This window comes from Oncorhynchus masou, chromosome 11 (genome assembly GCF_036934945.1).
Source record: "Oncorhynchus masou masou isolate Uvic2021 chromosome 11, UVic_Omas_1.1, whole genome shotgun sequence".
Lineage (NCBI taxonomy): Eukaryota > Metazoa > Chordata > Actinopteri > Salmoniformes > Salmonidae > Oncorhynchus > Oncorhynchus masou.
Window position 1 is genome coordinate 46384683 of NC_088222.1, and position 15504 is coordinate 46400186.

At 41.2% G+C, this 15504-nt stretch overlaps 1 protein-coding gene across 4 annotated transcripts in view; it reads right to left on the minus strand.

The window, feature by feature from the left end:
• Window positions 1–3: 3 nt before the first annotated feature.
• LOC135548745 (P2X purinoceptor 1-like) overlaps window positions 4–15504 on the minus strand; it is a 53911-nt gene continuing 38410 nt past the window's right edge. For 2 of the 4 annotated variants that reach the window (XM_064978641.1, XM_064978643.1), the window contains 8 exons: window positions 12270–12411; window positions 11769–11914; window positions 11204–11294; window positions 11018–11083; window positions 10447–10542; window positions 9392–9490; window positions 7320–7361; window positions 4–792 (listed from right to left, as the gene is read on the minus strand). In XM_064978641.1, the coding sequence (XP_064834713.1) occupies window positions 7329–7361; window positions 9392–9490; window positions 10447–10542; window positions 11018–11083; window positions 11204–11294; window positions 11769–11914; window positions 12270–12411 (673 nt within the window). In that variant the 3' untranslated portion in view covers window positions 4–792; window positions 7320–7328. The remainder of the gene's footprint in view (window positions 793–7319; window positions 7362–9391; window positions 9491–10446; window positions 10543–11017; window positions 11084–11203; window positions 11295–11768; window positions 11915–12269; window positions 12412–15504) is intronic. The other 2 variants (XR_010456878.1, XM_064978642.1) reach the window with 2 other exon arrangements.

Below are 15504 nucleotides of genomic sequence, written 5' to 3' on the forward strand. Positions count from 1 at the left end.
GAATAATTTTTGAATAATTTTTTATTTTGTAAGTAACCTGTAAACAGGCATACAAGAGTAAAACCTAAACTCAGAACATGGTTTATTGAATTCACATGGCAATCGCAAACTGTAAATGAGAAAGATTTAACCTAAAATACATAATTATTTGTCTTTCAAAGTGGAGTACCCCACCAGTAGTCCTTCTAGTGTTGTCTCTTGAAGACAACATTGAGGGCTCTGTGCCGATGGAAGAGGTTGGAAATGGGTGGTGCTACCATAAAGTATAAATAACCGTGTTCTAAACATGTTATGGAACTGTGTTATAATGGTCATATCACGTTGGAAATCGGTGGTTCTCCCATAAAGTAGAAGGGCTGCTAAAAATGTGTTATAAACCATGGAGCTTCGAGGAAATGAACCAACACTCAACTAATACTCAGTGCTAATTCTGCAATGTTGAGAGAACAGTGCTTTTAGGGTTAGGGTATTCTTATTCTTATTATGAGGCGAACAAAGGAGCGCAGCTGCTTCTGTCTCTGAAAGAATAATATCCTGTATTTATCTCGGTTTATCTCCAAAACAGATAGCATCATTTGAGGTCTGTTGCCAAGATTTGAAGGTATAAATAATTAGCAGTTGAATAATTGAGCTGAAGAGAGAAGAATGTTGTTTGAGACTGTATTTTCCTGTCCAAGTGTCCTTTGCATGGCAGTACAGCCTGGAGTCTGTGTTCTGCAGTTGGAGCCGGATCCACCTGTTTCTGCTGTCTGGAGCCCAAGAGTCATGAATCTGCCCTTTTTAGGATCACTCCTGTAGGAGAGGAACAGAAAACATGGCCAAATGGGACTTTAAAAAACAGGCCATTTAGCCCACTGGGCAGTTCAATAGGCCTATGTCACAGCGGGCATAGATTAGAGTGTGCACATCAGGAAAGACCTGTGTCAGATGTTAAATGTTTTGAATTTCTAAGAATTGACTCCCCACAAATACTGTAACATTCTCATGTGGTTAACTGATGTGTTTCTTCTAGTCCATGTTTGAATACTTTCCAAAATGCATCCTTCCGTCCTCCTTCCCTTCCTTGACAAAAGTATTGACGGTAAGTATGTAAGCAATGGTTCTAATGCATAGCGTCTACCTATCCAGTCATGTCAGATCAGGGATTACTGTAGTTAAGAAATAATCCACCAAAAAAAATGATATTTTTTAATTAGTCCACTCCCACTGGGCACACCACATAATTTCAAAGTCGAAGTAAAAAGGTCTATGTGTAGCTGGTGTAGGGAGTCAGGCGCAGGGCAGCAGATATGGGTAATCAACGTACTTTTACTCAAAATGTCCAATGTACAAAGTAATATCACGAGCATACCATAACAGACTGAAAATACAAATAAACAATCAGGGTTAAATAATAAACAAGTAATTAGTTGAGTGAAGCCGGGTGTGAAAAGACAATTACAGAACAAATGGAAAATGGAAAGTGGATCGGCGATGGCTAGAAAGCCGGTGACGTCGACCGCCGAACGAACAAAGAGAGGCACCGACTTCGGCGGAAGTCGTGACAGTCATTAATTGGGTAATATTTGGTTGAGACGTTGATTAATTGCAACCTATATTCACCCACTCAAAAATAATGTTAGTTGAATTTCCAATATGTTATCACTATGCTTTCAACCATCTAAAAGCACAACCAAATTCTAATCACCATATTGTAATTAATGCGTTATCACTGTACTTCATCTAATAGCAAAACCAAATTACCTGTTTGCAGTTGAGATTACAGCAAGTGATCGATGTCGTTCAAAATTCTATACAGATTATTACAGCAATTGTGAAGATCTCCACAGACCTATGACAACCTATGCATGGAATCTTGAAATGCACACTTCATGTGATGTGATTACATAATAAGAAATGTATAGTTACAGTAACCTCAAAATGTGGACAGTAGTTCATTAAGATGGTGCGAAGAGGATGGCTGATGTTATACATGCCCGTAACCAATTGTGCTATTTTGCTTGTTTTTTGCGTTGTTTTTAACTTATTTTTGTACTTATTTTGTACATAATGTTGCTGCTACCATCAGTTATGACTGAAAATAACTTCTGGACATCAGAACTGGGATTACTCACCACGAACTGGAAGAAGCTTTTTCCTTTAACGAGTCCAACGAAAAAGATATACTGCTCTCCGGGAACAGTCCCAGATTCCCGTCATTTGCGTGAAGAAAAGAGGATGCAGATCAGGCTGCCTTTTGAGAATCCGTAGGCGAGCGACTAAACTCCCAATGCCATCAATTCTACTTGCTAACATGCAATCGTTGGAAAATAAAATTGATGACCTACGATTAAGATTATCCTACCAACGGGACATTAAGAACTGTAATATCTTATGTTTCACAGAGTTGTGGCTGAACGACAACACGGATAATATAGAGCTGGGGGGATTTTCAATGCACTGGCAGAACAGAGAAGCTACATCTGGTAAGACAAGGGGTGGGGGGTGGGGGGGTGTGTGTCTTTTTGTCAATAACAGCTGGTGCGCGATGCGTACATTATAATAAGCTGTAGACCACACTATCTACCAACAGAGTTCTCATCGATATTATTCTTAGCCTTCTATTTACCACCACAGACCAACCGATGCAGGCACTAAGACCGCACTCAACCAACTCTATAAAGCCATTAGCAAACAAGAAAACGCTCACCCAGAAGCGGCACTCCTAGTGGCCAGGGACTTTAATGCAGGTGTCATGACGTTGCCCTCTTTGGGTACAGCGAGCACCATCCTCCGATCTCTGCTTCTACAACCAGACTGCTGTGGTCAGAGAGAGGTCCTAAATTCCTCAGGAGAAGACCCCGCCTCATGGCCACATTGTCTCTTATACTGAGTGAATTTTCATAGAGAACAAAGGAGTTTCTTCCACCTCACAGAACTTGAGGTCCGAACAAATTTCATGTGCCGGAGAAGGTATAAAAGTTCGGTGAAGAATCCAGCTACGAACTGGTCCATTTGTTACAACTTGGGGAAGCTCATGGGAGACAGTGTGGCCACATTAACATAACGCTGTTTATATAATAGCCTCAGATATGATATTGTTGTATAAGAAGAATGAGTGAGTATGATACTGTTTGTAAAATTTCAAATAATACCCAACTTTGAGAAATTCTAACTTGACCATGTTTCTCTCAATCACAGGAGGATGAAAGTTGCAGACCATTGCTGAATCTTTTAACCATACCACGTGGTTAAACTCTTAGACTATCGATACCGACAGAATAAGAACAAGTCTTTATTAATTACTAGTCTGCAGCCAGGAATTCGAGAGAGAGAGCGAGAGAGAGAAAAATATGGAAGTGGTCAGATGACGTGGATGCTACGCTACAGGATTGTTTTGCTAGCACAGACTGGAATATGTTCCGGGATTCATCCAATGGCATTGAGGAGCATACACTTCAGTCATCGGCTTCGTCCCCACAGTGACCGTACGTACATATCCCAAACAGGGTTATGGATTACAGGCAAAATCCGCATCGAGCTAAAGGCTAGAGCTGCCGCTTTCAAGTAGCGGGACACTAATCCAGACGCCTATAAGAAATCCCGCTATTCCCTCAGACAAACCATCAATCAGGCAAAGCGTCAATACAGGACTAAGATTGAATCCTACTACACCGGCTCTGATGCTCGTCGGATGTGGCAGGGCTTGAAAACTATTACGGACTACGAAGGGAAACCCAGACGCTAGTTGCCCAGTGACACGAGCCTACCAGATGAGCTAAATTCCTTCTATGCTATACCCCCTGTATATAGCAAATCAAATGTATTAGTCACATATATATGCTTAGCAGATGTTAATGTGAGTGTAGCAAAATGCTTGTGCTTCTAGTTCCGACAATGCAGTAATAACCAACGAGTAGTCTAACCTAACAATTCCAAAACTACTACCTTATACACACAAGTGTAAAGGGATAAAGAATATGTACATAAAGATATATGAATGAGTGATGGTACAAAACGGCATAGGCAAGATGGAATAGATGGAATAGAGTACAGTATATACATATGAGATGAGTAATGTAGGGTATGTAAACAAAGTGGCATAGTTTAAAGTGGCTAGTGATACATGTATTACATAAAGATGCAGTAGATGATATAGAGTACAGTATATACATATACATATGAGATGAATAATGTAGGGTATGTAAACATTATATTAAGTAGCATTGTTTAAAGTGGCTAGTGATATATTTTTACATCAATTTCCATCAATTTTCATTATTAAAGTGGCTGGAGTTGAGTCCGTGTGTTGGCAGCAGCCACTCAATGTTAGTGGTGGCTGTTTAACAGTCTGATAGAGGCTGTTTTTCAGTCTCTCGGTCCCTGCTTTGATGCACCTGTACTGACCTCACCTTCTGGATGATAGCGGGGTGAACAGGCAGTGGCTTGGGTGGTTGTTGTCCTTGATGATCTTTATGGCCTTCCTGTGACATCGGGTGGTGTAGGTGTCCTGGAGGGCAGGTAGTTTGCCCCCGGTGATGCGTTGTGCAGACCTCACTACCCTCTGGAGAGCCTTATGGTTGTGGGCGGAGCAGTTGCCGTATCAGGTGGTGATACAGCCCAACAGGATGCTCTCGATTGTGCATCTGTAGAAGTTTGTGAGTGCTTTTGGTGACAAGCCGAATTTCTTCAGCCTCCTGTGCCTTCTTCACAACGCTGTCTGTGTGGGTGGACAAATTCAGTTTGTCCGTGATGTGTACGCCGAGGAACTTCAAACGTACTACCCCTTACTAGCCTCGTTATTGTTATTTTATTGTGTTACTTTTTATTATTATTTTTATTACTGCTTTAGTTCATTTGGTAAATATTTTCTGAACTCTTCTTGAAGTGCACTGTTAAAAACTTCTTAGTGATCCCTTCCTGCTCAGATCCCGATAACGGGATTGATTTGACAACATCCAGTGAAATTGCATTGCACCAAATTCTAAAACAGAAATATTCATAATAAAAATTCAGAAAACATACATGTATAACATATCCAAATAAAGCTTAACTTCTTATTAACCATGTCTCAGTGTCGGATTTCAAAAAGGCTTTACGGCGAAAGCAGACCATGTGATTATCTGAGGACAACACCCCGCATACAAACACATGAAAGTCACATTTCAACCAGCCATGCGCGACACAAAACTCAGAAATAACGATATAATTCATGCCTTACCTTTGAAGATCTTCTTCTGTTGGCACTCCAAAATGTCCCAGCAACATCACAAACATGGTCCTTTTGTTTGATAAATTCCTTCTTTATATCCCCAAAATGTCAATTTATTTGGTGCGTTTGATTCAGAAAATACACCGGTTCCAACTCGCCCAACATGACTACAAAGTATCTAATAAGTTACATGTAAACTTGGTCCAAACATTTCAAACAACGTTCCTAATCCAAACTTGGGTATCGTAAAACATAAATAAATTATCCAATTTAAGACGAGATAAACTGTGTTCAATACCGGACGAAAACAAAGTGAAGCACGTTCCAGGTCGCACGCACCAAAAGACGAGAGTCCACCTGGAGTGACACATGGAAAGAACAGGGCTACTTCTTCATTTCTCAAAAGAAAAACATCAACCAGACTGTTGACATCTCGTGGAAGCCATAGGAACTGCAACCAGATTCCTATTAAAATGGGCTTACCATAGAAAACTAATGGAAAACAGATTGACCTAAAAAAATAATTCCCTGGATGGATTGTGCTCAGGGTTTCGCCTGCCAAATCAGTTCTGTAATACTCACAGACATTATTCAAACAGTTTTAGAAAGTGTTCTATCCAAATCCACTAATAATATGCATATCCTAGCTTCTGGGCCTGAGTAGCAGGCAGTTTACTTTGGGCACGCTTTTCATCCGGACGTGAAAATACTGCCCCCTATCCCTAAGAAGTTTTAACGGCTTGTAAGTAAGAATTTGTTGTATTCGGCGCATGTGACAAATTAAGTTTGATCTCATTTAATTTGAATAATAATTATTTACTAAATGTATTTTCATAACAATCTCAAAGCACTTCAAAAGCAAAAAACAAACAAACAACCAATACATCATTATGAGTAGCCTAGCTATAGTTGGCTAGGCCAACCAATAGAGGTTGGTCTTTGAATGCATGCATCCTTTAAAGATGGAGAGGGACAATCCATGGTTTGATCAGAGGAAGGTGGTCAGGGAGATGGTTGATGATGGATGTGGATGTGTTACTCATTTTAGGTTGTAAAATAACCTTAACTTCAGGCTATTTACTGTGTTACAAAAGTAATATTGAATTGTGTTTGGTTGACAACACAGCCCAAAGACATTTAAAGGAAATCTGAGCCACTGGCTTAGTCTTGTTCTTTAACTTTTATTTTTGGTTGAGATGTAGACATGAATCCAACATATCAATTATGAATTTGTAGACACACTGGAATTAAAGTCAGACTAATTCAGTGGCACAGATGGAACTATCCACTACATATATCATTCAACTTGAAATCAACCATAGCTTTAAACCCAAGGCCTATTTTTAGTTGAACTCTGGAGGAAATTGAAACAATAGCTGTTGATGACTGTGCGAATGCTATATTTAAGCAGTAAGACCCAAAGGGGTGTAGTAGATGGCCAATATACCACGGCTAAGGGCTGTTCTTAGGCACCACGCAACAATAGTTGATTACTTTTTCCCAATCCAATGTATTTTCCACGTACATTCCACGTCATAATATGTTGACAAATGATGTTGAAACAACATTGATTCAACCTGTTTGTGCCCAGTGCACTGTTAATACAGTCCCAAAATGTTTAGCATGTCAGTTTTCAAGATAAATTACTTTCAAAAAGCAAAGTATAGCACTACCACATGCAAAATGCATTACATAGTGCAAAAAGTATCATCATGATGATGATGTGGCATCTTAAAAGTGCTACAGCTTGAGTTCTTCACTGCTGACATGCAAACATTTTTGGGACGATTTCAACAGTGGACTAATGAGTGGATTATTCCTTTAAGGAAGGGAGGAAAGGAGAAGGGATTTTTTTGAAGTATTCCAACAGAAACCAGAGGACCCACACCAGTCAACACAAACCTCAGATTGATTGCAGTAAGTCATTGATGCACTAGCACCTCATCTGAATGTTTCTGTGTGGCCAAGAAGACATCAATTATATGCTACAGCACAATATCTTTTGGTCTTTCACTCACTTTAACCACAAACTTTTACAGTTTAAGGTGATCAAAATTGTGCACACAAACACGCATGCATGTGTACGCGCGTACACACACACACACACACACACACACAATGTGCTTACCTTGGATACTTATTTTTCTGACGAGAACTCATCTAAAGGTTCCTGAAAGACAGACTCAGACTTAGAAGGATCCATTTGTATCTGACTAGTTCCTGTGTCCCTTGTTTTAAACCTAAAACTCTCAAGAGAAACCAAACAAAGCATGTAAGATATACACTGCTCAAAAAAATAAAGGGAACACTAAAATAACACATCTGAATGAATGAAATATTCTTATGAAATACTTTTTTCTTTACATAGTTGAATTTGCTGACAACAAAATCACACAAAAATTATCAATGGAAATCAAATTTATCAACCCATGGAGGTCTGGATTTGGAGTCACACTCAAAATTAAAGTGGAAAACCACACTACAGGCTGATCAAACTTAGATGTATTGTCCTTAAAACAAGTCAAAATGAGGCTCAGTAGTGTGTGTGGCCTCAACGTGCCTGTATGACCTCCCTTCAACGCCTGGGCATGCTCCTGATGAGGTGGCGGATGGTCTCCTGAGGGATCTCCTCCCAGACCTGGACTAAAGCATCCGCCAACTCCTGGACAGTCTGTGGTGCAATGTGGCATTGGTGGATGGAGCGAGACATGATGTCCCAGATGTGCTCAATTGGATTCAGGTCTGGGGAACAGGCGGGCCAGTCCATAGCATCAATGCCTTCCTCTTGCAGGAACTGCAGACACACACCAGCCACATGAGGTCTAGCATTGTCTTGCATTAGGAGGAACCCAGGGCCAACCGCACCAGCATATGGTCTCACAAGGGGTCTGAGGATCTCATCTCGGTACCTAATGGCAGTCAGGCTACCTCTGGCGAGCACATGGAGGGCTGTGCGGCCCCCCAAAGAAATGCCACCCCACACCATGACTGACCCACCGCCAAACCGGTCATGCTGGAGGATGTTGCAGGCAGCAGAACGTTCTCCACGGCGTCTCCAGACTCTGTCACGTGCTCAGTGTGAACCTGCTTTCATCTGTGAAGAGCACAGGGCGAATTTGCCAATCTTGGTGTTCTCTGGCAAATGCCCAACATCCTGCACGGTGTTGGGCTGTAAGCACAACCGCCACCTGTGGACGTCGGGCCCTCATACCACCCTCATGGAGTCTGTTTCTGACCGTTTGAGCAGACACATGCACATTTGTGGCCTGCTGGAGGTCATTTTGCAGGGCTCTGACAGTGCTCCTTCTGCTCCTCCTTGCACAAAGGCGGAGGTAGCGGTCCTGCTGCTGGGTTGTTGCCCTCCTAACGCCTCCTACACGTCTCCTGATGTACTGGCCTGTCTCCTGGTAGCGCCTCCATGCTCTGGACACTACGCTGACAGACACAGCAAACCTTCTTGCCACAGCTCGCATTGATGTGCCATCCTGGATGAGCTGCACTACCTGAGCCACTTGTGTGGGTTGTAGACTCCGTCTCATGCTACCACTAGAGTGAAAGCACCGCCAGCATTCAAAAGTGACCAAAACATCAGCCAGGAAGCATAGGAACTGAGAAGTGGTCTGTGGTTATCACCTACAGAACCACTCCTTTATTGGGGGTGTCTTGCTAATTGCCTATAATTTCCACCTGTTGTCTATTCCATTTGCACAACAGCATGTGAAATTTATTGTCAATCAGTGTTGCTTCCTAAGTGATTTCACAGAAGTGTGATTGACTTGGAGTTACATTGTGTTGTTTATTAAGTGTTCCCTTTATTTTTTTGAGCAGTGTATTAAAAAAATATTTACTAAATGTGAGGGTTGAATATAAGTGAATTACATCCAGATTAAGGTAAATAATATTCCATTTTAAACAGCTTCTTTGTAAGCTTTTTTTAACCAGAGAAGTCACATTGAGATTTAAGTCTCTTTTTCAAGTAAACCCTGGCCAAGAAAGCAGCATACATATACAGTAGTTACACGTATATTAGGCAAAACACAACATAAAATATAACAATGAATGGAAATTAAAACAGTGAAAAGATCATGAAATAACCTAAAATCCCTCAAAACCTTCAATTGATCAGTGTTAGAACACAGCATGCACCAGCATCCTTGCCCCAAGACAAAGCACACTTTACTTTTCACTCCATGCACTCACTTTATGTTGTAGGATTATATTGGCTGAGACTTGTGGTCCTGCATAGACGTCGGGGATGTAATAGATGAACGTGTTTATACCCAGCCTCAGGTTGTCGCACTGCAAATAAAAAACCAACGGTCTTCCCGTCTCATTTAGCCTCTTTAAAGAGAATAGCTGAGTAGGAGTAGTAGCAAGAGAGGAGGACAGCAGGTTAAGATCTGCCCTCCGTTTTCTCTACTTCTGTCAGAACAGAACATCATCTGTCTGTGTTGCCTGGTAACCATCTGAAGGGATATATGTATCTAGGGACAGCTTCTTTAGACTTTAACTACATAATGGCAGTAGGACTTTCAATCTGTCCACATGCATGCTGTTACTTAAAACTGGGATGGAAATAAACACGTTGTTTGAATAGTCCCCAATAGATGCTTTATAGATGTTCACTTGTCAACAAACTATTCAAGTAACTATCCACTCATCCTAACTCCAACCTTAGATTCATTTCCCATATCCCAACTCAACCCTAACCCTGAACGCCAATGTGATCCGGAGGCTCCGTGACGCAATTAGAGAGCCTCTGGAGGCTTGGAGGCCAAATCGAGCTCCGCACAGTATCACTGTGCACCTCCCAAAAGATGTTACAATGCGGAGGGATCGATATAGCGGAATAGTTTTGAAATCCGCCACACCCACTCAGCCACACTCAGCTGTTATTTTCTCGGAGGAAAAAAGCATGCCCACATTTAAAAATGATACACTACTTATCGTTTATCTATAGAATGTCTAGCACAACTCATTACATACACATTGGTCGTGTATGTAAGAGAGATCATCTCTTTGGGACTATGCAAATAAAGTGGGACCTAGTAGCCTTCCCCAAAGAAGGAGACAATTACACCATGTATTTCTTAGAGAAAACACATGAACTGCTGGGTAAATTACTGTGTGTTGTTAAGGGTCTGTCTGCCTAGTTTTCTGTACAACTATTTATAGAATGCCTCTATGCTGCCATTTTTTTGTTTAAACTGAATGACTGAGGATCAATGCTACGAAAAAGTTAGAAACTCACTCACCTGCTCTACTGTTTCTGTGACCTTGAATTTCATGTTGTTGTAGAACTCCCTCTTTGGTAGTAGATACAGAAGGATCAGATCGCACACTACAGTCGCCTTCGGAAACACAACACGATTATTAGCATCATAAACATAAAGAAATAATATACACTGACCAGGTGAATCAAGGTGAAAGCTATGATCCCTTATTGATGTCACCTGTTAAATCCACTTCAATCAGTGTAGATGAGTGGGAGGAGACAGGTTAAAGAATCCTTTTCAAGCCTTGAGACAATTGAGACATGGATAGTGTATGTGTGCCGTTCAGAGGGCGAATGGGCAAGACAAATTGAGGCTCTTCTGAGGGCAAAGGGGGATACAACTCAATAATAGGAAGGCGTTCCTAATCTTTTGTGCACTCAGTGGACATTTAACTATGTGTTCATAACTACCGCTGTCACACGATTGAATAGTTAAAGCTGTTTGTTTGTTTAGTCTACACTATGCAAGCTGCTGAAGAGATACTGTAGGCTACTTGAGATTCTGTCTGCTTTGAAATACCAGATAGGATGTGTAGTATTGCAAGACTCACCACTCCAAAGATTCCAACGCCAGACCCTATAGCTGTTAGTGTTGGGATGATATCAAATTTTCTGGCCTGGGAAATAACAATACGATTAACAATCTTCATCGTTTTCATCTACCGTTGCAAGGGAGGAATTCAGAAACACTGGCTGGAACATTACAAGGATCGCAACCATGAACTTCATGAACTTACCACTGAACGAACAATGATGTCAAATCGAATCCCAAACACTTTCAGAAGTGTTCTTTTTTCCTGTTTGTCCTCCATATAATGCTTTGCATACCTAAAGCACAAAATGTAAACATTTGAGCAGCCTCTAGGCTAGTGCTTTAATCAGATCTGTATTTCTCTCTCTTCTGCCTTTTACATTACCTAAGCCATGCAACTAAGAGTACTCTGTATAATGAATACAGTCGTATACAGCATACTCTTCTTAGTCACTTGGCTAACAAGACCCCTTTCTAAGTGTTTTTCTTTCACTTATTCAAAATTCAGAACAGGCTTTTCGATTTACAATAAGAAAGGGGCCCTTAACAGAAAGGCCAATAAATACTTCACTGTTGTTGCAGATGTTTGTTTTTCTGATTTATTGAGCAAGGACTGTGAAGATGAGACAGGAAATGCAGGCAAGATTGCGAGTCAGAAAGGCAGTGAGTCAGATTCAAACCCACACCGAATATGGGATAAAGTTGTACCAGAGTCTGTAGCACTAACCGCAAGACCACACAGGACACACATTGGCAGATGTTTTATTTACCTGAAGTTGTATCCAACAGACGCTCTAGCCATGTCTGTCTCATTGGGATTTCCATAGAGACCGTGGAAGGTGTAGACCGGTTTACACTCTGACTGGTCATAGTCCAGATTACAGGTCCAGTCAATGACGATACCAATCGCCCCGCCCTGTCACATAACAATCAGTACAATACATCCAGTCAATGAGGGTACAACTAACCCCAAACAACACAATACTATGCCATCAACATTGCCAATCAATGGAGGTACCAATAACGCCTAAGTGAAAAAGGAGTCTCCAGACACTTAAATCAGAAGCAATTTCTGTGTTTTTTACACATCTTTCCCTCGGTAATAACCTTCGTCAGAGCATACCTCGTTACCAATAACGCCACCATCGATCAATGACTCAACAATAAACACCAACACTATGATCACCAACACCGAACACACAGCCAACCCATGGATTGACAGGTGCTTGTAAACCTGCTTCACTCATAAATAGTATATTATTATTGCTCACCACTTTGGCTATGGTGGCGAAGTTGAAGCCAGACAGCTGTACCAAGTCACCCAGTCTGAAAATGGGACACAGTGGGGACGTTGTCGGGTCATACACACAACTCTTGATGTACTGATTGCCGATACCTTCTACAAGGTTACTCCTGGGAAGGGAATGCGAAGAGATCATTGTTAAAAAGATGACAAGTTTATATCTTACTGTACTGGTTATTTAACTACATAGATATTTGAATCAATATCACATTTGGGACACTACTTGCCTAAACATGAATGGATCTGGTAATTATATCACTCCTACCACTACTTATGGATTAGCTGTCACATGCCATAGCAATCCTTATTCAATGCATTACATACAGAATACAGTGAATTTGGAAAGTATTACGGCCCCTTGACTTTTTCCACATTTTGTTATGTTACAGCCTTATTCTAAAATGGATCAAATTTGATTAAAAGCATCTCTGCACAGCTATTTTCAGGTCTCTCCCAGAGATCGCGTTCAAGTCTGGGCTCTGGCTGGGCCACTCAAGGACATTCAGAGACTTGAACCGGAGCCATTCCTGCATTGTCTTGGCTGTGTGCTTAGGGTCGTTGTCCTGTTGGAAGGTGAACCTTTGCCCCAGTCTGAGGTTCTGAGGTTTTCATCAAGGATCTCTATGTACTTTGCGCCGTTCATCTTTGCCTTGATCTTGACTAGTATCCCAGTCCCTGCCTCTGAAAAACATCCCCACAGCATGATGCTGCCGCCACCATGCTTCACTGTAGGGATGGTGCCATGTTTCCTCCAGATGTGACGCTTGGCATTCAGGCCAAAAAGTTCAATCTTGGTTTCATCAGACCAGAGAATCTTGTTTCTTATGGTCTGAAAGTCCTTTATGTGCCTTTTGACAAATTCCAAGCGGGCTGTCATGTACCTTTTACTGAGGAGTAGCTTTGACTGGCCACTCTACCATAAAGGCCTGATTGGTGGAGTGCTGCAGAGATGATTGTCCTTCTGGAAGGTTCTCCCATCTCCACAGAGGATCTCTGGAGCTCTGTCAGAGTGACCATTGCGTTCTTGGTCACCTCCTTTACCAAGGCTCTTCTCCTCTGATTGCTCAGTTTGGTTGGGTGGCCAGCTTTAGGAAGAGTCTTGGTGGTTCTTCCATTTAAGAATTGTGGAGACCACTGTGTTCTTGGGGACCTTCAATGGCTGCAGAAATGTTTTGGTACACTTCCTGTCTCGGAGCTCTACGGACAATTCCTTTGACCTCATGGCTTGGTTTTTGCTCTCAATCAACTGTTGGACTTTATATAGACAGGTGTGTGCCTTTCCACATCATGTCCAATCAATTTAAATTTACCACAGGTGGTAATTTTACCATCAAGTTGTAGAAACATCTGGATGATCAATGGAAACAGGATGCACCTGAGCTCAATTTCGATTCTCATAGCAAAGAGTCTGAATACTTATGTCAGGTATTTTTATTTTATTTATTTTTTTAGTAAATGTGCAAACGTTTCTTAACCTGTTTTCACTTTGTCATTATGGGGTATTGTGTGTAGATTGCTGGGGGAGAAAATCATAAATTTTAGAATAAGGCTGTAACGTAACAAAATGTGAAAAAAGTCAAGGGGTCTGAATACTTTCCAAAGGCACTGTATATGTGTGATGTAATACATTTATACAATGGGTGGCTCTAATCCTTGACACTGATTTGTTAAAACGCATTCCAGACAGTGTCTATTCCACAAGTTACTACTGGCTAAAGCTATGACTTGGAACAGAGTAATAGGCATTTCAATCTCACTGTGAAATCCACTGTCTTATCAGCCCAGTCAGACAATTTATAAAGTTGATATCCACTGTTAAAAGCATCTAGACATTATCTTCCATTTCTTTTAGACTAGCAATTGGTTTTCAATAGCAGAGATTTGTATAAACCTTACTGTCTGTCTCTCTGACATTTGCAACATTGTTTCAGTATTGAAATTCGATCTCCAGCTTTCCCATAGTAATGGGAAAATGTAAGGGTGGGAGTTGGGATGAGACAGACAGGCAGGCAACTTTTCTCAACCAGTCGAAATTATAAACCAGCATAATTTTTATGGATATATACAAAGAAATGTCAATAGAAAACAGGTAAAACAAAACAAAGTGCAGCTAGTTTGCAGTCTTTCCAGCTTCCGTTTTAAGTGATTGTGCAAGCTGTGTTGTTGGCTAGCTCCTCCGAACAAGTGTCCTGACGAGAGAACACATTTTCTATGCCAGGTGAAATCGCGTATCATTAGCTCATTGTTATGGATGTATCAAAATGCTGTAAATTGTCACTAGAAAACAGCTTAAACAAATGTAAATGCAGCTATTTTGTTGTTATTCTGACTGCACTGTTAGACGTGACTGTAAGTTAGCCATAGTTGGCTAACGAGCAAGCAAGGGATAACAACATTGCCAGTATGGTAATAGAACGACTGGGTCGAGTCCATAGATGCAGAACAAAAATACTGGGTCATGACTCTGGCAACTGAACCGATAGAACGAACAACCAGCCGGATTGGGTAGCAAACCTAGATTTGTGTCGGGACTATGAAATGGTATGAATAAATTCATCAAAATACATTTTTTAAGGCGGCGCACAATTGGCCCAGCGTTTGGCCGGCCTGGATTTCCTTGTCCCATCGCGCTCTAGCGACTCCTTGTGGTGGGTCGGGCGCCTGCAAGCTGACCTCCGTTGCCAGCTGGATGGTGTTTCCTCCGACATATTGGTTCGGCTGGCTTCCAGGTTAAGCGAGCTGTGTGTCATGAAGCAGTTCGGCTTGGCAGGGTCATGTTTAGAGGACGCATAGCTCTCAACCTTCACCTCTCCCGAGTCCATAGGTGAGTTGCAGCAATCGGACAAGACTAACTACCAATTTGATATCACGAAAAAGGGGTAAAAAATAATGTATATGTAAATCATTATATGAATAATGTATTTTTTTGTTGTACTTTTACCCACCCGTTGTATAAATGTATTACATCACACATATACAGAGCCTTCGGAAAGTATTCAGACCCCTTGACTTTTTCCACATTTTATTATGTTGCAGCCTTATTCTAAAAGGATTAAATATACAATTTTTTCTCAGCAATCTACACACAATAGACCATTATTGTCACGCCTTGGTCTTAGTATTTTGTGTTTTAGTTAATTAGTTGGTCAGGCCAGGGTGGGACATGGGTTTATTGTTTGTTGTAATTCTTAGTGGGTTTTTTT